At 33.7% G+C, this 21,497-nt stretch overlaps 4 protein-coding genes across 4 annotated transcripts in view; 1 reads left to right on the forward strand and 3 right to left on the reverse strand.

Annotated features, from left to right (window-relative positions):
- The window catches only part of LOC106707858 (maternal protein pumilio), a 59,708-nt gene extending 50,689 nt beyond the window's left edge, over positions 1-9,019 (reverse strand). The window contains exons 1-3 of the mRNA XM_014499302.2: positions 8,764-9,019; positions 8,153-8,467; positions 7,500-7,988 (exon numbers count right to left, since the gene is read on the reverse strand). Of these exons, the coding sequence (XP_014354788.2) occupies positions 7,500-7,988; positions 8,153-8,374 (711 nt within the window). The 5' untranslated portion in view covers positions 8,375-8,467; positions 8,764-9,019. The remainder of the gene's footprint in view (positions 1-7,499; positions 7,989-8,152; positions 8,468-8,763) is intronic.
- Positions 9,020-10,328: 1,309 nt separating this feature from the next.
- On the reverse strand, positions 10,329-11,230 carry LOC106707846 (protein mago nashi). The gene is made up of 2 exons (XM_014499290.2): positions 10,797-11,230; positions 10,329-10,560 (listed from the first exon to the last, which is right to left on the reverse strand). The coding sequence occupies exons 1-2, from the start codon at positions 11,073-11,075 to the stop codon at positions 10,378-10,380; spliced, it is 462 nt and encodes a 153-aa protein (XP_014354776.1). The 5' UTR covers positions 11,076-11,230; the 3' UTR covers positions 10,329-10,377.
- A 959-nt stretch (positions 11,231-12,189) lies between these two features.
- On the forward strand, positions 12,190-14,599 carry LOC106707825 (40S ribosomal protein S8). The gene is made up of 6 exons (XM_014499262.2): positions 12,190-12,281; positions 12,498-12,604; positions 12,716-12,815; positions 13,202-13,377; positions 14,031-14,160; positions 14,454-14,599. Exons 1-6 carry the CDS (start codon positions 12,278-12,280, stop codon positions 14,561-14,563), a joined length of 627 nt encoding a protein of 208 aa, XP_014354748.1. The 5' UTR covers positions 12,190-12,277; the 3' UTR covers positions 14,564-14,599.
- A 738-nt stretch (positions 14,600-15,337) lies between these two features.
- Positions 15,338-20,811, reverse strand: LOC106707889. The gene is made up of 5 exons (XM_014499336.2): positions 20,351-20,811; positions 18,193-19,473; positions 17,705-17,983; positions 16,555-16,696; positions 15,338-15,471 (listed from the first exon to the last, which is right to left on the reverse strand). Exons 1-5 carry the CDS (start codon positions 20,717-20,719, stop codon positions 15,338-15,340), a joined length of 2,205 nt encoding a protein of 734 aa, XP_014354822.2. The 5' UTR covers positions 20,720-20,811.
- Between the last annotated feature and the right edge of the window lie 686 nt (positions 20,812-21,497).

Below are 21,497 nucleotides of genomic sequence, written 5' to 3' on the forward strand. Positions count from 1 at the left end.
TTTATTTTAAAAATAATGCGTCAAAGTTTATCTTTAATTTACTGCTTTAGATTTCTGTATAACTTCAATATAATTTAGACAACTTTACATTTCATTTTTCATTGTGTGACTAAGTTAGTTCCTTATACTAAAGTTTCTTTAACCAGTGAAGTTTTGATTTTAATCAATCTTGATTATTAATTAAAAATATATAAATAAAAGATATGGAAGATACTTCAGATAATGTATCTAGAGTAGTAGATATCTAGAATTAAGTAAGTAGTTTTTTACAGAGATAGTTATCACACTGGAAAACAATTTAAAATAATAAACTATTGCACAATCTGTGAAACAAATTTATTATTATTATTAATATTATGCTACAGGATGAATCTATCTGCCTGACTTAAGACATTGATGAATATTTAAATCAGAAAATGTTACAAAATACTTGTAAAACACATTTGTTTGAAGCTGTAGAAAATATGGTTCATCTCAGCCAAAAAAAACATAAGTTAGTTCAAGTACTAAGCTCAGCAAAATAATGATTGCTCCACAAGCAACAATTGCAAAAAATTTGCCGAAGAAAAAAGTTTATGTTCCCTTGATAACTCAGTCAGATTTGAGTTCAAGAACTTTTATCATTTTATGTAAGACTAGCAGTTACACCAAAAAAATTATGGAGTAATAAGTATAGGCTATGTCAACCGGGGATAGTGTACCTTCCCACAGTCAAAAAAATTTAATATCGGTTCAGTAATTTCGAAATCTATTCAATGCAAACAAAGAAACAATCAAATCTTGCTTCTTTATATTAGTTTAGACTTTACTGTAATACGTAAAAGATTTAACTAAATGCAAAGGAAACAAAGTATATGCTTGCATTTCTCAATTGATTGTATGTAAAAATATATTCAATTTAATACAACCAAAAATGTTAGTAAATACTCAGTTTTGCCTTTTACTGTGTTTCCAGTGTATACTTTTTCTCAGTCATGCTGAGATATCAAGCATTTTAAAAGAATATTACAAAAAAAATTGTGTTTTATTTGGTAAAACTATCAATGAAATTCATACAACATATAAGGATACTAAAGTATTTTTACATATCTATGTATAATTGGGCTGAATAGCACCTAGATATTATTTTGAAAACTTTCTCACAACCCAACAATTATCGGAATGCTTTAAAGCACTAGGTATATTACTGTATTTGATTATTTAAACTGTCACATTTGTTTTGTCTAGCCCTAGCAAAACATGTTAAAATCGTGGGAATTGTCTTATTCATACATTTAGCAAAAACTATACAAGAGTTTTTTCTCTTATTAGTAAGTAAAAATGTGTAAACATGTAAACCACTTAATAATAATAATAATAGCCATGTAGCATATGGAGTCAACAATTATCGTACCAATAGTGCTATCCGTGAACGGATTAATTGCGAAGAGCCTCGATCACCACCTAGAGAGGCTCTCGCTCGGTAAGAAGGTGAAAGGCCAGGCACAGAAGGTGGTACTCCTGAGCATGGCACATATTGTGAGGAGGTTTGTCTCTGGAGGCCTAACTGCCGGTAGCTTGGGCCCAAGGCTCCGCTGCCGACGTATTTAGATTTTTTATATTTTTTTAATATTTATTGTTTAGATCGAAAAAATAGATATCAGAAAATAAATAAATATGTGGAATAATAATAATAATAACTGCTTTATTGTTACACTCATATACACAATTATGTGGGAGCCTTGGTTTCTGAACTAGGGCAAAGCCCTGTGTTTCAGGAGCCAATATTAATACATTACTGATTAAAGATACATTTAATTATTAGTTTTTTAACTACTAGCAGTTGGCCGTTACTTTGTCCATGAAAAATTAAAAAAAATCTAGTAGCCTATATCACCTGGGGATAGTATAGTTTCCAAACAGTCACAGAATTTTTCCAATTGGTACAGTAGTTTTGGAGTCTATTCAATGCACGCAAACAATCAAATCTTTCCTCTATTTAATATTAATATAGGTTGTTAATATTTATATAAAAACAACTGAATATTGCCTGTCCCTTCACCTCTAGCTCAATTTTACTGTTTTGATTTTATGTGCTATGGCGGCTTAAAAATATGAGCATCTTTATGTCAATGGGTCCTATGTATAAGGGCCAAAGTAATAAATTAATGATTTTTCTTTTTTTGCGTTAAAAGCCCATTCAGGTCAGGGTGCGAGCCCCTTGGTGGGGACATATAGTGAGCTGATGATGATGTGTTAAAAGCAACCTGTTAGTTTAGTTAACAACATGCACTAAATAATATACACATTTAGAGGTGTAAATGTTATTTTTGCTGTAGTAAAAGGACTTAAGCAGCCTATTTTATTATATGGGTGTAACTTTGAGAGCCTTTCCTGTAAAGTTGTCAATTTGCCCATTGGCCTTTATTTGTAGGAGCCATATTTTGAGATAGAATAAAACTGTTTTCCAAACCTAATTAATACAAATTAAATATATCAATCAAAACCTAGTAGGCTTATTTCTTTTCAACAGAATGCAAAGTTTCTAGGTGATGTGTGTCTTAACTGCAATTTCTTTCATTTTTACACTACCAATATCATTTGAGAATTCATTCAATATAATGGCGATGACATCAAGCAGAAAAATGGCATCTTAAAGCAGACTCGGATACCCTGTGTAAATATGATTCTGTAGTTAAATAAGCTTGTAAATTAAACAAAAGTTGTTGGTAAGAAACGGGATTCTTACCACGATTAGGCTGTTTGAGCTCCCGATATTTCGTTATTACGAACAGTATATTAGTAAAAACCACGAAAGTTTGAAGTTATAAACAAAAGTTTATAAGATTGCTATTTATACCATCTGTCAAGTAAAATGATCTAGGTATTTTTGCATCCATTGCGTTGCAATGCTTTAAGTAATTTGTTTTGTGTCATAATTTATCTTACGGGTTTATAAACAATGCAACACTACATACTTCTATTAAACAATACATTATTGACATGTTTTATTAGCATAATGGTTGTACATACTTTTCCTCATGTAGAGAGATAAGCTTTTCTGTTGTGCTTAGTGATAATATCTTTTGTTGAAAAATATTGTAATCAATGCTGATTGATACATCAACTTTGAATAGACTACTCAGAGCATACTCAATATCGATTTTCAAAATTATGATAAACTTTTTGTGAAACAAAGTGAAAATTACACACTGAATTTTAAAAACATAACCAATAATAACATAAATGTTACAAAAATAGATTATTACTACACTGATCCGTTAATATTAAACGAAATGTAAATAAATTTCGAGAGTTTTTGTTATATTTTTATACAATTATAAACCACTTTGATAAATTAAATGTAGACAATCAATATTAAACCAATAGGAACATTCATTTCATGAACAGGATGGTTATATCTTACTACTTGGAACTTACGACGATACGCACGAAATATATAAATATCTCGTTTAAAAGTAATTATCATAAACTAACATTCGTAAATTCGTTTCTCGACAATATAACTACCGACCGGTGAACAATATAATTACGTCCGAGAAATGGCGGACGCCGGTGACAAGTAAACAAAACAAAAACGGACCTGTTGCATAGAAAAAACAAATATTTCGTCATTTCATGACTTAAAATAGTATCCTTATACAATAATCTTTAATATTCAACGCTAAAACTCACCATGTCGGGGCCCATATCCTTAACATTAGGTTCGAAAAAAAAGTCACTCAAAGGTTTCATGCGTACAATCCACCTAAAGCTCGTTCACACACCACAAGGAAAGCTTACGACAAGAAATGTATCACCAAACATCAAATACACTTATTACACAAAACAAGAATAAAAACCAACACAAAAACAGCACATTTCTTACACTTAAATGTTTTATTTTACGAAATAACGCTGGAAAGATATGAACTCAAAAATACAATGTTGACTTGTTCCGAACAAAGGACGTACGCCGACCACAGCGCCTGCGTTAAAATACCCCATACACGGGAGCGTCATTTTACGTTGAGGTGCGAAGACTGCAAGATAGATGGCGCAAAATGCAACATAGCCGTTATAATAATTTTTTGGTTTTTAGATGATTATGCAATGTATATTACACAAAAAAATGATAACTACTTCCATATTTCGGCAAGGCTTTTGTATAAAAATATACTGTTGTCTCTATTTCGAAGAAGATGAGGCATAACTATGTTTTCAAATATGTATTTGTCAACAGTAGAAACCATCGGAATAGTTGCAGTAAATATTAATGGACCCCAAGTTTTTATACTGACGATATAATTATTACTAATTGTTAGGAATAAACAAATTGAAAATACTGTTTTAAATAATTTCAATAAGAAAATGAATTACATTACCTGAATATTGAGGCTGTTAAGTTAAAATTATTTTTAAAACCTTCTTGTTTTGTGACCTACATAAATATAATGATACTGCAGTTTTGTTGCATTTAACTGCGGATTTAATTTTTCGCGCGTTTCAGTAATTAAAATACTTAACTCATGACTAATTTAGACCTATCTACTAATATAATGTATAATCTAAACAATTAATAAAATTGCAGTGTCTGTATATAATATATAAAATTTCGCCATCATGGTTTATTATTAAGTTACGTTTAAAAATTATTTTTTAAAAGTTTTGCGTCTGTCTGTTCACCCGCAAGTCCGCTTTTGTGCCGGGTAATCTACGAAACGACTTTACCAATTTTGACAGGACTTTAACTGGAAGGTAGCCAAGTTATGGTGAATATTAAGGGCGACTTTTTTCTCATTTTGCACTGACGAAGTTGCTAGCAACCATTAGTTATATAATTATTTCTATACAACAATATCATTTAATTTCCTCATTTAACACCAGTAAATTACTCATTAAAGAATTACTTATAATTTGCTAGGATATAAATAGATTTATAAGAACATTTTTTTTTTTCTTAATAAAATTAGCATTTATTCAAAAACTTAGATTTGGCATTAGATTTATTATGTAGTAAATGTCTTTAATTTTCTGTAATGTCACCCCCTAACTTAGGATAGGCTCCGAGCCCCTCGGTGGGGATGTATAGTGAGCTGATGACGATGATGATGAAATGTCTTTAGTGTACATATGTAAATATATCTATATAACAATGTCAATGCCTGTCAAATCCCTAAGAAATGAACTGAATTTTGAGATCACTTAAAACATAATTAACAAACAAGTTACTGGTCACAATCATATGGTTACAGACACAATACACCCCGCCAAAGCCTACTCCTAAATTCATGTTTCAGTATTTCAGTTTCAGAAAAACTGCATAGTTTCATGTAAGAAAGTTAAACTCCACAAACTTCTTATAAGTTACAGGTCAAGAAATATGAGTAAAAAAAAACTATAGTTTATAAAAACACACCAAAAAGGAGATTCATTAATAGTGTTAATTGATGAACAATTGTTTAATTCAAACATTTGTATTAATTTAAATATTATTTTTGTATGGTAACTATCTTTGGTCGTGTTCTTTTTTCTGTAATAGCACATTAATAAGACTATTCAGTAACAATTGATGTACTGGAGTTAAAAAGTAAAGAGAAAATTGAAGTCGATGCCACCAACTTAAAATCCCAAAATTTAAATAACAATAGTACTATATCAATCTTACTTATGCCTCATTATTACCTGCACTAGCCTTTGTATGTGACAACATCCACGGAATTTAAAAAAATTTAATTAGTACCCTATTTGTTCCAGACTATGTTAGCAAGGTCTAATAAGCTGTTCTGAAGATACCTAATAAAAAACATCAATCCAAACAAACATCACATTTATAATAAGAAATTAGTAAAATGTAAGATATACAAATAGTTTTTTAATGTGCTTTATACCTTTAAAGCTTTAGAAGCATCCTGGTGTTCACCTAGTTTTATATGGAACTTAATCATATCTAGTAGGGTATTATTATAATAATAATAACCATCCAAAAGACACGATGCTGTTACACTTTAACTGTGAGTGTGCAAACCAATAATCATATAATCAAATGGGCCCTTTTTAGTGAAATACCACATTAAAAAATAAAGGGGACAGAAAATGAAAATTTTATAATGTCTATTATTCTTTGTGAAAATGGTGCCAACTAAGATAAAAATAATATCAACACAGATATAGTGCCCCATATGATGATTGTTTAGTTGGATGCATCTATTATACTAAAATTTATTGCCTACAGTGCAAATTGAATTGATTGACTCATGTACAAAGTAAAAAGCATAGGCAGTAAATCTCAATCAAACATTTCTTGAAAACAAGCTCAAAGCAAGAAAATCATAACGGATTCCAATTTCAACATTCACACTGATATCGGTGATCATCAGTTTAACGGTTAACATGTTTTCCCTCAAAAAAGAGTTCAGAGCAATAGAAATAACTACGTTATCTAAGGGCAATTGCTCACTCATTGGTTGTGGTTCATACAGAAATTATTTTGTGTGGTTAACCCAAAAAAAAACAATTTTTATTTTATAAATAGATAAGGTTTGGTAATATGTACATCTATAATTGATGTAAAATAAAGCCAAATAATATTAACGATTACACATAAAATATTTTGACTTTATTTTGTCTCAAGAGTTATCTCAACATGAATAATGAACTTATTTTGTTAATATGCTAATTAGATAGATTCATAAAGTTTTGTTTATTTATTTTGGCGTGTTTAGATTATAAATCATAAAATTGTTCATAACAGGGTAATTTCCATTTTATATAAAACGGAAGATCATAGATTCTTTGGATGCAATGAAATGATTTAATGCATCTTACCTCAATCCATAATTGTTAAGTTGGGTTATGTTACGATAGATTCCTTTAAAGCCAATGAGTTTTAGATTTTATAACTAAACATGCATATCTAATATATAAAATTCTCGTGTCACAGTTTTCGTTCTTGTACTCCTCCGAAACAGCTTGACCGATTCTCATGAAATTTTGTGAGCATATTCAGTAGGTCTGAGAATCGGCCAACATCTATTTTTCATACCCCCCCACATTTTTTAACTGCGCGCGGACGGAGTCGCGGGCGACGGCGCAGAATAGTATTCCAACTCTTATTTTAGAAGTATCATGGTGCTCCGAAACATAGTAAAGTAATACATATAATACACCTGATAACATGCTTCCAAGAAATGTTGGTTCAAACAAAATTTTGATATTGTATAAGATAACTTACATTCTTTTACTTTGAATATTATTTAACTACTATTGCATACATTTCTATATGTGAATATACATATATTGTTATAGTAATTGTGATAATTAATAATCATGGTTTTAAATCCAATCTTACTTATTTAGCAGAGAAATATTCTTAATCCAGAGTTATTTCTCTCCAGGGTTTATTTACATGTATAATAATGGTATCCAAATAATTAAAATTTACACCAAATAATGGGAATTTCTTTACCGACATTCTACATTAGAGTAACATATGAACAATATAAAGTTTTCAGACTCACCTGATTTCTGATGGCAGCAACCGGTGTCAAATTAAGCTGATTCTGTCCTTGCACTTGATATTGATTAGTAGCGGGAGCAAGCATTCCCGCTTGGCTCAAATACATGAGATGTTCCGCATTCTTGCCTATGCCATTGATAGCTTGCATAGGGGCGGCATGATGCTGGTGTAAGTCATACAGGCCTTGCTGTCCCAGCTGTGCGTTTTGAATGCCTTGCAAAGGCGGCAGCATCATTGCACTATTCTGAATTGTCAAATTATTGCCAATTGCATGATTTTGCATTGGTGCTAATTGTGTATGTACCATGTTTGTAGTCAAGTGTGCTGGGTGAGTTCCAATAACAGATTGGTTTATAGCAAGTGTGCCAACAGATGAAGCTATAGAATGGTTTATATATTGTTGATTTGTCTGAGAGCTTTTAAGTTGGACAGGGCTTTGTTGATGCATATTGTTCATTGAAATGGGTGTATTTTTCCATTTGTCTTGATTCTGGAAAGATGAAAGAAATTGACATTAAGTTATTTGTAGGTTAAGATATGCTAACCTAATCTGAACATGAATTATTATGAAAAACGAAAATACTGTTGGATTTAAAGAGAAAAAACAAACATGTAACTCATTTAAGAAGTTTGACAATAGTAAACAAAACAAACCTCCGCCATTGTTTCGTCGCCGACAGCCCAGCGTTGTTTTGGAGCTAGAGAGCAAGCTTGCAATTCTCCTTCTTGTGGATCTCGTTGGAATACGTAATGAACGCCAGTATCATCCTGGGTACGATTCTGTTGAGCGCGGGCAGTCTGCAGCCCAGCTTCGCCCGCCTCTTCTTCTGTCCCTGAACCCGGCCACTTCATTGGGCTATCGTTAGGTTCGAGCATTCAGTTTCTGTGTGCTTCAATTCTTTGCTACCGTTAAGACAATATTTCTTACGATCTTATATCTAACTATCAATTACAGCGTAAACTTCGGCACTAATACATTCAAATGCAAACAAAATTATATTACATTATACAATTTACTACATACGTCCATCTAATCTCACATTAAAATGTTTCAAGGATCGGCTGTTTTCTATGCCTTTTGTAATGACAGAAGTTTAATCGAAGCACGATGACAGCCGCTAGGGAAACAAAATATTGCATGAAATGCAACGGACTCTTTTATGAGCCCAAACACAAAGGCAAAGGATGAAACTGTACAAATTGTGTAGTGATTTATACGAAATTTTGAAATTTATAGCGTATGTGAAATATAATAATGTACTAACTGATAGATTTAGCAATAAGTCGGCGTCGAGAACAGAACCGAATAAACACTCAAAATAATACACTATTCACACAATTTCTAAACAAAACGACCACAAATATAATTACTATATGTACACAGGACTATTTACAATGTACAATTTTTACAAATAACTCGGTTTATGCCATTGGCAACTGTCGATACTTTCCGATTTACAAAAGACTACAAACATCCTTTATTGCCTGTCCGCCATAGTCGGTCAGGCAGATGCGATGCGCGCGCAACGCGCAAAGCTATACTATAAACATAAATAAAAATCACAAACGTTCCATTTTCACCGTTGAAAATTATTTGAATATAATCATATAAAAAATGTCTTTTATGAATATCTTATATCTTAATACACAAAATTTATTTAAATATTAATATTACTTGTCAATTTAAAACAAATGGAAAATATCATTAAAGTAAAAAGTACAACGTACAATATTTTAATCCTTAGCTTTAATCCAATAGGTTGCATTGGATATAAATCATATAAAACTATAAATTGGCGATATTTTGTACTACAAATTATTTTTTTTTAATTTATTCAAATATTTTCTTATAGTCGGGAAAATAACTAACCAATTTTTAAAAAAAAAGTTCGTTATAGTTAAACAAAAAAAAAAGTGATTTTTACAAAACACTACCTCAATGAGTTCTCTTATAAAGAAACTTTAAAACAATATAGGCAAAGGGTTTAAGTATGTTTCATCTATTTAAATATTAATGTTAGTTGCTGTGCTCATTGCTTGGATGTTTTACCTTTTCCAGGCTTAACTGAACCTCACTTATATCAACCATAAAAGAAGTTGTAGGGCAACTTACACTGGAAAATTCAAAAGATGTTTTGAGTTTTAAATCATTTTTATTAATGTAACGATTGAGATGAAACGAAAGTTCAAAAAAAAGCAAAGGTTAAATGTTAATTCAGAAATCAGCAAGCATAGTCAAATTCATTGTTATAAGTTCTATTATGAAAGCAGACACTATTTCCTGTTATACTTTTTCATATATTTTTCTATATATAAACACCAATCAGTTGGAGTTTTAATTGTGTATGTAGATAAAGATACCTCAGACCTACTTCACACATAAAAAGCCTGTGTCCATAGGAATGCAAGGGCTTACTAAAATCAAATAGTAATAATAATACCTTTTTGTAATTATTAATTCCTATTCATATTTACCCATACATCTTTCAAAGATCAGTGCTAAAAATATTATGTTTAACTGATTAAATATTTTTGAAAACAAAGCTTTACAGTGTTCCAGCTAGGAGCAGTAACAATAGGTCAACTTGATCAGGGACACAAATCTCAGATTATTGACTACATACATTAGAAGTATTTATATACTTTGGGTTTATATAATTAGGATCCTAAATGTTCCACTAACAATTGGTTTCTGAGACCACAATTTCTATATAAAACATATTATGTTCCCTGTCATTATCTTCAACAAAACAGTATATTTTAAACAGGGATTTGATCTCAGAAACCCACAGTCACTTATTAAGCATGATGTATAAATAAAACAAAAACATAAGAACTTATGAAGCATTTTAATAATCATATTGATTTAGAAAAATATTCTATATAGGTTTAATCTTAAAATGAAGTCCAATTAGGGAAAATACAAGACACTTTAGATCTTGCACTAAGTAGTAGAAACACCGAAGACCCTCGGGATCTCTAGATTGATTTACATCAACTAGGGAACCTGTTTTTGATGTAGTGAATGAAATATGTTCTTCCCCAATCACTATCTCCAGTTCCTGTAACAAAAAGGATCATTTTAACTTTTATTTCTATTTAGGAGAATGATCACTAGCTGAAAACATTACATACACCGAGAACAATTAGTTTCATATATAAGTAATGTTTGTCAACATAATATAGACTTTATTTTTTAGTTTCAATTCTTAATCACTTTCTAACACTGCATACAATTTTATTGTAATAATAAGTCCAATTATTAGCGTCTCTAATATGTATTGTAAAGTGTACTTACTTGTCTACCCACTCGATCAGGTTGTGGCCATAAACGATCATCTTCGTGCATAATTTCAGAATCAACGATTATCCTCTTCAATTCTTCCATCACGCACGGATGAACATATGCTTCTTTTCGTATCATTGTATCATTCTTGTAGTTAGAGTTGTTCGCATAGCGAAGTTTGCCATCAGGACGAAATTCAAACTCCAAAAATTCGTGGCCAAACTTACCCTTATGCCCTACATAGTATCGAATGTAAAAATCAGTAGACATATTATCAATAATTTTAATCATTCATGTACCGTTCAATATAAGCACTTATTGTACTTATATTGAATTAGGCAATAAGCAAATGATATAAGTTTATTTTATAAGTATTTAACCAAAAAAACCCGGTTTGGTTTTGACGCTTTTCTTTCCATTGACGTTTATTTGAGGTTCAGGTTTGAGCAAAGAGTATAGTCTATAGTTTGTGGTTGTTTGTTTGACTTGAAGCGCTGCCTACGTTCCTTGACCACAGACAATTTTTTTGCAAACTACAGATAAACTAAAACCGAAACCACTCTTAAATAAAATATTAAATCTCAAAGTGGATTTGTGGATTTTACTTAAATCTGAATCTATCTTAATTAATCTACACGACAGCGGAATCAATAAGAGATAGATGACTACGGTATTGCCACACTCAGAATATTTAGGTAGTCACTAAGGGATTCCCTTATTTAGGATTGGGTGTGAAGTCTACATAAAAACCGTCTACCTTATTACAATATACATACAATCCTACATTTAAAGGAATAAATCGAAATATAGTGTTTGGTGTTTTGTTATTTTTATAATCCCTCATCGTTCACAGCGCTCCATGCCTCTTTCACTCACATACCACATCCTTACACACTTCAATAAGTTAGTTTTTTTTTAAACTAGAAATCCCCTAGAAATAATTTGTACGGTAAACAATGTTTCCGGGTCAGCTAGTATTAAAATAAAATATAGTTGGCATGAAACATTATCTAACTTTTTTCATAAAATTTCTTTTTTTGAATTTCTGGTGTCAAGGCTTGTAGTTTCGTCATCATTTGTTTCTATCAAGAGTTGTGGTTTTATGTTCTAATAATAACTAATAATATATAGCGTATATTTTCTTTCTAAATATGTGTTTGTAATGATGTTTTATCGTACTAATAAGTAAAGGTGAAACATAAATAAAAATATTCCTGAAAAGGGCGCCAATTTTACGCGGTCCTTTTTTAGACACAAAGGTTCAAACATTAATGTCTTCAAAAAAATATATCTTGGTTACAATATATTACAAGAACTTTCGAAAAAAATATAATTTCTTATATTTGTGTAATATATTATCAGAGTGTTTGAAAAAACCAGTTTGAGAAGGTTTTGCCGATTTGTGTAATAGACAACTTTCCGTAGACTAGAGAGGTCTTACAGGTTTATTATTCTATCCGTCAAACAAATCTTTTCTTTTTGACCCAGGCAAGATGGGTGAGTGGTTGTAGAAATTTTAAGTTTTATCCATTTAAATCATAACATTGCGTATGAAATTTACTTGGTTGATGTGATTTTGAAATTGTGCGTTATAGTAAAATTTATTTTCCATTAATATTTTTGTTATTAAAGTCTTGGTTCATGTACAGTGATAGTGATAATCAGGCTATTTGTTTGTTGCTTTTGTGTTAAGTAATTTTTACTACCATGCAGGTATCAGTCGTGATCACTGGCATAAGCGAAGGGCCACAGGAGGGAAACGAGCGCCCATTCGTAAGAAGAGGAAGTATGAGTTAGGTCGCCCGGCTGCCAACACCAAGGTATGAAACATAACCTTAAAAAATTGAATTACAAATACTTCATTTTTGGCCTTAAAATATTCTCACAGATCCTGTGGATGACATTCTCACGTGTTTCTGATTTTGTTTTAGCTTGGTTCCCAGCGTATTCACTTGGTACGAGCTCGTGGTGGAAACATCAAATATCGAGCTCTCAGACTTGACACTGGAAACTTTTCTTGGGGTTCAGAATGTAAGTTGGATTAAATTAATTTAGTATTGTATTAAAACGATTATGGTAGTTGAAGTGATAACAATGGTGTTCCACTGTATTTTTATATATAAACATGTTAATTTGTTTTCTATTCAAGAGATAATAGTGAATGACTTGTTGTGGATGTGTCATATGGTTGTGGTGGGTAATTACGTTTATTAAGTTTGCGTGTAAAAATTAGAACAAATTTTGCAGCTAATAATTATTAGTTAATACAAATAGGTAGTTAGTACAAAGTGGTAATTATAAACCTACCCATATTTAACCTTCTCATTAGGATTTATCAAAGTTTATAGAAAATGTAGTGTATTTATTAAAGAAAATCAGTGTCATAGATTAAATTATATATGGATTATATTTTGCAGGTGCAACTCGCAAGACCCGTATTATCGATGTTGTGTACAATGCTTCTAACAACGAGTTAGTGCGTACAAAGACTTTGGTGAAGAATGCTATTGTTGTGGTTGACGCTACTCCATTCAGGCAGTGGTATGAATCCCACTACCTGTTACCCCTTGGCAGGAAGAAGGGTGCTAAGCTGGTATGTAAAATAATTTTCCACTCAAAATGTCCACAATTGTTTTTTTTTTTCTTTCAAATCAAGAGTTACAATAGCATATAAACAACTAGAATAAACCAAAAAGCTGACTGAATATTTTGACCCAGTCAAAAAATTTGTTATGGGCTATATCTCAAAAAATGTACATTTTCAACTTATGCCTCAAATTTGTCACATTAACATAAGTTATTAATTTCCTACAGTATTTGTGTTATAATTATTAAAAGTATGAAAATTTATAATTCAGTGACCGCTTATAACTTCATGTTGCTGGTATGGACTTAAAAAAAAAACAACATTTTATGTACTACTAGCTTTTACCCGCGACTCCGTCCGCGCGGAATAAAAATTAAAAAAAAAAAAAACGGGGTAAAAATTATCCTATGTCCTATTCCTGGTTCTAAGCTACATGCCCACCAATTTTCAGTCAAATCGATTCAGCCGTTCTTGAGTTATAAATGGTGTAACTAACACGACTTTCTTTTATATATATAGATATGCATTTGCTAATGATGAGATTTATTGCGTGTCATATGATTACAATGATATGAAAAATTGCATTCCTGAGCTGTAATATTTTATTTTAGATGGTTTAATACAACTTCTTTATCATTTTAAATATTTATTGTCTTCAGACTGAGGCTGAAGATGCCATCATCAATAAAAAACGCAGCAAGAAAACCGCTAAGAAGTACTTGTCCAGACAACGCCTTGCAAAAGTTGAAGCAGGACTTGAAGACCAATTCCACACAGGGCGTCTGTTAGGTATGTCGTTTCAACTATTTAATATTCCAACAATAAGCTAAATATAAATAATTGCATCATACTCCTTTTTAGCTAACTCTCAACTAAGTTGTTGGTAAAAAAAAAAAATATTTTTAACATTTAGAATGATGAAAACTAAAGTATTGAAATTGCTGTATAAACTGGAACCGTTTTGGGAACAGTTTGGCAATTGCATGATTCACTTGTCATAGTTACTCTGACTTTTTAAAAAAATTCTGTTAATCAATTAATTTTTTATTGATTGTTTATAAATGAAGTTGTTGTGGTTACAGCGTGCGTTTCCAGTCGACCTGGCCAATGTGGCCGCGCCGACGGTTACGTGCTGGAGGGCAAGGAGCTGGAGTTCTACCTAAGGAAGATTAAATCCAAGAGGGCTAAGTAAAAAGTGTAATGTAAAATAAACAAAAAAAACAATTTCGCTCTTTGTTTTCTTTTACACCACCTATACCTGAATCTAATTATTGAATAAGTCAGGCATTTTATTATGCTTAAATAAGTTCCATCAAAAACTAGACACAATTGCACCAAGAACAATTTGTCATTATTCATTTAAATTTTTAGCGCCAGTCCAGGCTGGGCATAGAATATATAAGCCCATTCGGACACGAGGAAACAAAACTCCGAAACTAATGTATGCTTGCGTCGCAAGTATCGAGTAGCGCGCGGACGCTATACGTGCAACGTTGAATCGACGCAAGTAGTGTATTCGATTAGTATAGGAATAGCGACTACACTGCTAACGGGAATTTACAAAATATCAACTGTATAGAAGATCTAGCAAATAATGTTGACTTTGTTGCGTAGTTTATAGCGTAAAGATCACTCCTTATATAATTACCTACTTAACTTTTTTAGTCTTAATACTCCAAAGAAAAGCGGAAATTTAGTTTTTGTGATCAGTGTCATGCTCAAAATATTGTGTCGCATGTTATTGGTTCGCCGTCTCTGGTGTAGGAAGACAACTTGTCAGGAAGAGAAGACAAACAATTGAAAGATAGGTCACACTATTTAATGCCCATAAAAAAATTAAACCTTGGAATTTATAACTGCATATCGTTTCGTATTCCAAACTTATCCAATTTAAAGAAACCACTCTTTTAAGTCTAATATTGTAAGGACAAAATGGAAATAAAACCACGTTTTTTTAAATAAGTACCTATAATATTCTAGAATTTAAAGGATCCACTAATTTGCCTGCCATCAAAGCGACGTTTATATTTGCATCCATAACGAAGTACAGGAACGGATAAGTTGCTGAGAAGTATGCACGTTGGCGGTTCGCAGCGTGTCCTGGAACAGTTACATAATTTAACTTACTTGCAAATATTTCAAATCAAGGGATGTTTTGCAATATCTTCGCCCCGCTATACTTAGTCCTAAAATTTTTAGTTGGTGTCATTGATGTAATCTCATAGATAGAGTAAATAAATAGATGCATTAGATAGTACATAATGACAATCGTTTCCAACAACAGGAAGCAATCATAATGTTATTATCAGTTATAGCGATTTTCGTAATTGAAATTACAATCTGCAAATCATTCATCTCGCGATTAGGCATTGAGGTCGCCATAATGTGATGTGCAGCGGACGATTTCCCTAATTCTGGTCATGTCGTGCGGTGTGCGGTGTGCGGTGCGCGTGCGCGGCAAGTGCGGGACGCATCAATGGGCTCACATGCGCGTGTCGCCGCGTTACGCCACCGCACCGTGTAGACAATGGCACCGCTGCTCCGCATCTCGCCACTTACCAACGCAGAATTTGCACTCTTTTGACAACAATTATCTTATCTCTGCACTGGAAAACGAGTTAACTCAGACTAGCTAGCGTCTAATTGCCGTCTACGGTGTTGCATAGTAATGCGGCTGGCCGGGTGGTCGACTGTTGCAACAATCGCTCTTTAGATAGTACGATAGTAGCGTTGTTTTATTTGGTAGAGATGATTTATGTTTGTATTTGAATGGATAATGATTTATGTGAAATTTAGTTAATTTTGGGAGCGCGTCAGCGAGGCTCAAGGATGCGTCGTTGTGCGGCGGCGCGTGACAGCGCGGGCGGCGCGCGACCCCGACCACCTCCAGCCGCCTGCCAATTAAATGGATCACACCGGAACCTGGCACTTGTTCGTGCAGGATTCGAGACTGAAGGCGCTCTTTGTTTGTGTCGTGTATTTTCCAGTCGCTGCACACTATCGTCTCCAAGGATTCAAATAATGTATCATTTTTGCCTTTGTTTTTCTTTTATTTAGGAATGTATAACGTGTAATAAAATCCTGAACCATAAAGAAAGTATACTAACACTTAAGTAGCCACTACAACAGTACAAACGGTTGTGAATAACGCACTAGACATATTATTTTCAATAAAATACATACCAATTTTTTTAGTTTCGTCCGGCGAATACTTCCTGATGGAGACGGAGACGGACTGCTCGATGCTACGCACGTAAACTCCCGCCTGTGACGTCATCGGCGTGAAGTCATTCTGCCGCGGCTGGAACACATTTCTGATGCCCAGCTAGAAAGAAATATCCAGATCTGTCCGATTATGACGGCCTATACCCATCAGTGAAATTTAAAAAAATGCGTTAAACTTATTTTTGTCTGTCAACAAAACACTCCAACAACTGTCTCTCCAAAAAAGTTAGGAACTTCAAAGTTTATTCTTTGATTTAATTTAAGCCTGAAGGTATTTTTTTAACAAGGTTTTATTTAACAAGCTAACAATGATCAATATAATCCCACGCACAAATTACAATCGAAAGTCAATGCAGTCCAACTATGTTAATTAGTTAATGGCAGAATGTTACTGAGATTTTAATCAAACTACCTCATCTGGGTTACTGGGTACGGGCTGAATGGATTTGTGAGGCAATGTGGGTCACAAACACAATATGTGGGTTGCAAATATTAACAATTTATCAAAATTTGTGTTTATTAGTATAACGTTATTGTGTTTTGGAATGTAGTTGTGTATACACGTTTATGCGATGGTGCTCTACGGAATTTCTCTCTTAGGTTATCTCAAGCCGTAGTAGCACTCAAAGGGACCAAAGATATTTGTTGTCAGTCATCAAAATATAAATTTAAAATACCATTATTACGATGGCTCCAACGAATTAGAGCCAATGTGCAAATTGACAACTTCATAGGAGGCTCAAAAAATTTTTAACATATATGAAAATAGACCGCATAGGTCATTTTGTTGTCAATGTATATTTGTGTTTAGTGCATGTTGTTAACTAAACTAAGAGCTTTTAACATAAAAAAGTAAAAATCATCAATTTGTCACTTTTGCCCTTATACGTACGACCCATCAATTAGTCTATTTATATGACTCTAGAACGCTTTCGTAATAATCACAGAACTTACGACATACGAGCCGCTTTAAGCACATGAGAACTATGCATGTCAACTATAACATAACAATGTTGTGTTGCAAGTACAAGGTCACTCCCAGGAGTTTTATAAAAAAAATATAACGTTAACACCTTACTATACACTATCAAATATCATACAAGCTCACCCTTTGCAGATCAGTGGTCAGTGTGATGTGACCTTTAACGAAGAAGCTGGGCACTAGCGCGCGCACTCTCTTTGGTCTGAGCGCGTTGTAGACGTCGGAGAGGTCTGAGGAGCGCGCCATGCGAGCCAGGAGACGCGCTAGCTCACCCGCACGCCGCCGCGTCGGGAGCACCAACAGCAGGTAGTACCGCTCGCTGTCCAGCGGCAGACGCAGAGCTGATGCATCCAGGTGCGGCAAGTGCGCGTGATCCAGCGTCGCGTCGTAACTCATGTACGTCACCTGGATTGTTCGGTTGAGACTACATTTACTAGATCATACTCATATTTTAGAAATGGTTATTAGCACGACCAATTGTTCAACCATTTTTTTTTTCAAGCGTTTATTGTTTTTATAGAACAAGTTGACAAAGTTTCGGTCTGAAGACGCATGTAACAACGAATTCGCAAAGAACTACTACGCTATACTAAAGAGAGATAAATAAGTATTACCTCGACATTTTTGATTCCATTAGCCAGAAACATTTGATTGCCGCCGTATCCAACGTAGGGCAGAATCTTTTTTCCATCGTTGGCAAAATACACCTCTTGTTCGTCTCCATCATAAGCCATATCTGAAAAATCAGGACCAATGTCGAAGGACCTGTACACTGGGTAATTGTCAGCGTATGGTGGATTTGTAAACAGATAATCGACTATTGACTTTTTTCTTCGCGCAAGAGTTTCCAACAACGACCCATTGACAGGTGTTGGATTCGTTACACTTTCTGTATTGTTCATTATGTTTCCAGATGTTGACATAGTTTCACTAGAAGGCATGACACTGCCAGGGGTCGTTGTATTTTGCATGCTCGTCGTACTTTCTGATGATGAGGCGGCTTCAGTTGAAAGTGTGACATTTTCTGTGGTTGATGTGTTCTGCATAACTGTTGTTGTTTCAGATGTAGCGGTTGCCTCAGTTGATGTTGTGACACTGCCAGGCATAGTCATGCTTGTTGTACTTCCAGATGAAGAAGTTTCAGTTGAAGATGTTGGACTTTCTGAAGTGGATGAATTTTGAGCGGTTGTTCCACTTGACGATGTGGTTCCATTCGAAGGCGTAGCACTTTCAGTGGTGGCTATATTTTGTACATTCTGTGTGCTTCCAGATGTGGAAGATGACACAGTTGGGTTCGTAACACTTTCTGAGGTTGATGTGTTTTGGGTGTTTGTCGTACTTCCACTTGAAAATGTAGTTACAGTTGAAGGCGCGTCAGTTCCAGAAGTGGACGTAATTGCCCCGGTGGTGGCCGTATTCGTTGTTCCAGTGGCCATACTCTCTGTTGTACTTATAATATTCTCCGACATTGTTGTGTTAGGAGTGGTTGCTGTACTGCTATCTGTGGTGGTAGTGGAATTAACGCTTGTTTGAGTTGTTTGTGAAGTTGTTGTTTTTACAGTTGTAGAAGTAGGTATTGTTTGTGTGGACATAGTTGTCGTCTCTTGTGTTACTTCTGTTGTAGGAGTTTCAGTAGGATTAGTAGTGGTCTCTTCTTTCTCAGTGGTAGTATTCTCCGTACTTAATGTCGTCGTAGATGTTTCATCAACATCTGTGGATGTTGGATTGGTAGTCACGGTGGCATTCGTAGTAGTGCTTGTGGGAGTGGTCGTCTGTCCACTATCTATGTCGAATCCATAGAAACGCAACACCTCTTTGTATTTTTCTTTGAAAATAACATTTTCCGAATTCAGAGCTAGGCCAGCCAGAAATCCTTCTTCAGGTACGAAATACGTCTGTGAGTAAAACAGTGAGATTTAGAAAGAACTCAAGTTGAAAGTAATAATTAAACTATTTTAAAATAGACTTTAAACATTATCCGAAGTTAAAAAAAAAACTCTAAGGCGCTGATCATTTATTAGTCGTAATAAATCTCTCAAACACGAGATTGTTTTAATGTTATGTTGCTATGACTTGATTATTGTTAAGGTTTATTAGAAAATAATAAGATTGAATATGGATGGCTACATGGGTAGAGGAAGACCTCAGATATGACGGCTGATAGAGGTGCATGGAAGAGTGGTAAACACTGTGCCGACCCCCCGTAGGGACAAGGACAGGTTAACAACCTGGTTAATTACAACAACGATGATGATTGTTGAAGGTTTACTCATCATTTTGTGTATAATCAAAGTCAAATACTTGAAGAAAGATACAAAAAACACATAAGAGATGTAAAAATTTTAAAAAATTATTTCAACCCTGCTAAATGTTATTAATGAGATGTAAGAAGTAAAGGTTTTGAGACCAAGTTATTGATAGAAATTAGATGGATAGGAATCTTTAAGATTCCTTTGAGCAAAAACCACAACAGCTAACTAGCTGTTGTGGTTTTTGTAAGAATAAATTCCTACATACATCAGTATGATCTAAACAATGTTTACTTAGTAGAAAACTAGATGATACTAAATAAAAAAAAGGTCAAGAATTCGATAGCCAAATAAATAATTTGTGCCTTGATTTTTACAACTTATATTCCCTTTTAGGTATCATTGAAACATATTTTTCAATAGAAGTTTTTGTTATTGTGGTCCCAAATTAGGTTTTAAGATGTGGTTAGGTCATTTATTTAAGTACAAACATTATTAATTTAAATATGTTTTGATAACTTACTTTGAGCGTACGGTGTATATCCCTGAAGCCAACACGCATGACGTTCCTGTTCCAGGGCAGCTGCATAGCGCGCTGGATCTCATACGAGGAGTCACCATCCACCCCTTCGTATAGCGCTACCATTATTCCCATCAGCCCGTACGGGGAGAACGCTATGTTGTTGTCATTCAAGAAGTTGTGTTCCGCTAGCACTTTCAAGCCAAACTCGTTGGTCACGTCCACCATTTGCTTGAGTGGACTGCGTCCCGTCTCCCAGTGATTGATTTCGATGGGCACCCCATACTTGATGGCCGCGGAGATCGCTATACTCGCGCAAAAGCAAAACAATCGCACGCAAATGAAAGGGTCCGCGCGTCCGGCGCGCCGCATGGTGGTCGCGGTAGTGAGAAGTGACCGCGCTGTGTCAGCCGCGGCCCCTTGTCTCGCTTTACGCTAATCTTCGCATTTAATTATTATTGAGAACTCGCACTTTTCGGTGAATGCCCTCTTCAATTTTTTTTTTGTCAAAATTTTACATTAAAAGATTTGTTATTACTATCAGAACTTTAATAACGCACTCGCCTAAGTTATTAACGAGGCATTTGACTCGTGTATAACTGTTTCTGTACGCATACTTGTGATTAAATTGATTACACGAATTAATACATTAGTCGCTTTAACGGTCATTTTTCTATTATTATAATATATATCCCCCTTTTCCTGAAGCGATAAAATTATATTATTAATTATATATTTTTGCAAACTAACGTTGCGGTGTTATAGAGTTCCTCTATCGGATTTTAAATTAAGTCGATTCGATTTCATACATTTAAATTTGTAGATTCTTTTCTCACCCGCTGATTTTCATGTATAGAGGTATAGTTTTTTTTAAGATACTGCTGTGCAAGTTATTAATTAGGTAGTAATAGTTTAATTTTTGAATTTAGTTTAATTTTCGACGAAACAGCCTACTATGAGCCACGTTTACATTAATACGAAATGTTATGAGATTTTCAGATTTTTCAGACATTACGTATGTAAATTAAAACTATTACCGCGACTCTTTACTATAAATCTAGCACTGTTCTCAACAATGCCGTTATTTATTACTCAATTTCCAATGCACTAAAGCTATCCGCAATTAATTTATATTTAGATTGCCATTAAT

The sequence above is a fragment of the Papilio machaon genome, chromosome 3 (genome assembly GCF_912999745.1).
Source record: "Papilio machaon chromosome 3, ilPapMach1.1, whole genome shotgun sequence".
NCBI lineage: Eukaryota > Metazoa > Arthropoda > Insecta > Lepidoptera > Papilionidae > Papilio > Papilio machaon.

Coding starts and splice junctions, on each gene's coding strand:
- LOC106707846 (XM_014499290.2), bottom strand. CDS start 11,075: ATGATTAAAATTATTGATAATATGTCTACTGATTTTTACATTCGATAC. Junction 10,561..10,796: donor CTGATCGAGTGGGTAGACAA/GTAAGTACACTT, acceptor TTTTTGTTACAG/GAACTGGAGATAGTGATTGG.
- LOC106707825 (XM_014499262.2), top strand. Junction 13,378..14,030: donor GGAAGAAGGGTGCTAAGCTG/GTATGTAAAATA, acceptor TATTGTCTTCAG/ACTGAGGCTGAAGATGCCAT. Junction 14,161..14,453: donor CCACACAGGGCGTCTGTTAG/GTATGTCGTTTC, acceptor TTGTGGTTACAG/CGTGCGTTTCCAGTCGACCT.
- LOC106707889 (XM_014499336.2), bottom strand. CDS start 20,719: ATGCGGCGCGCCGGACGCGCGGACCCTTTCATTTGCGTGCGATTGTTT. Junction 17,984..18,192: donor ATGGAATCAAAAATGTCGAG/GTAATACTTATT, acceptor CGAACAATCCAG/GTGACGTACATGAGTTACGA. Junction 16,697..17,704: donor TGACCACTGATCTGCAAAGG/GTGAGCTTGTAT, acceptor ATTTCTTTCTAG/CTGGGCATCAGAAATGTGTT.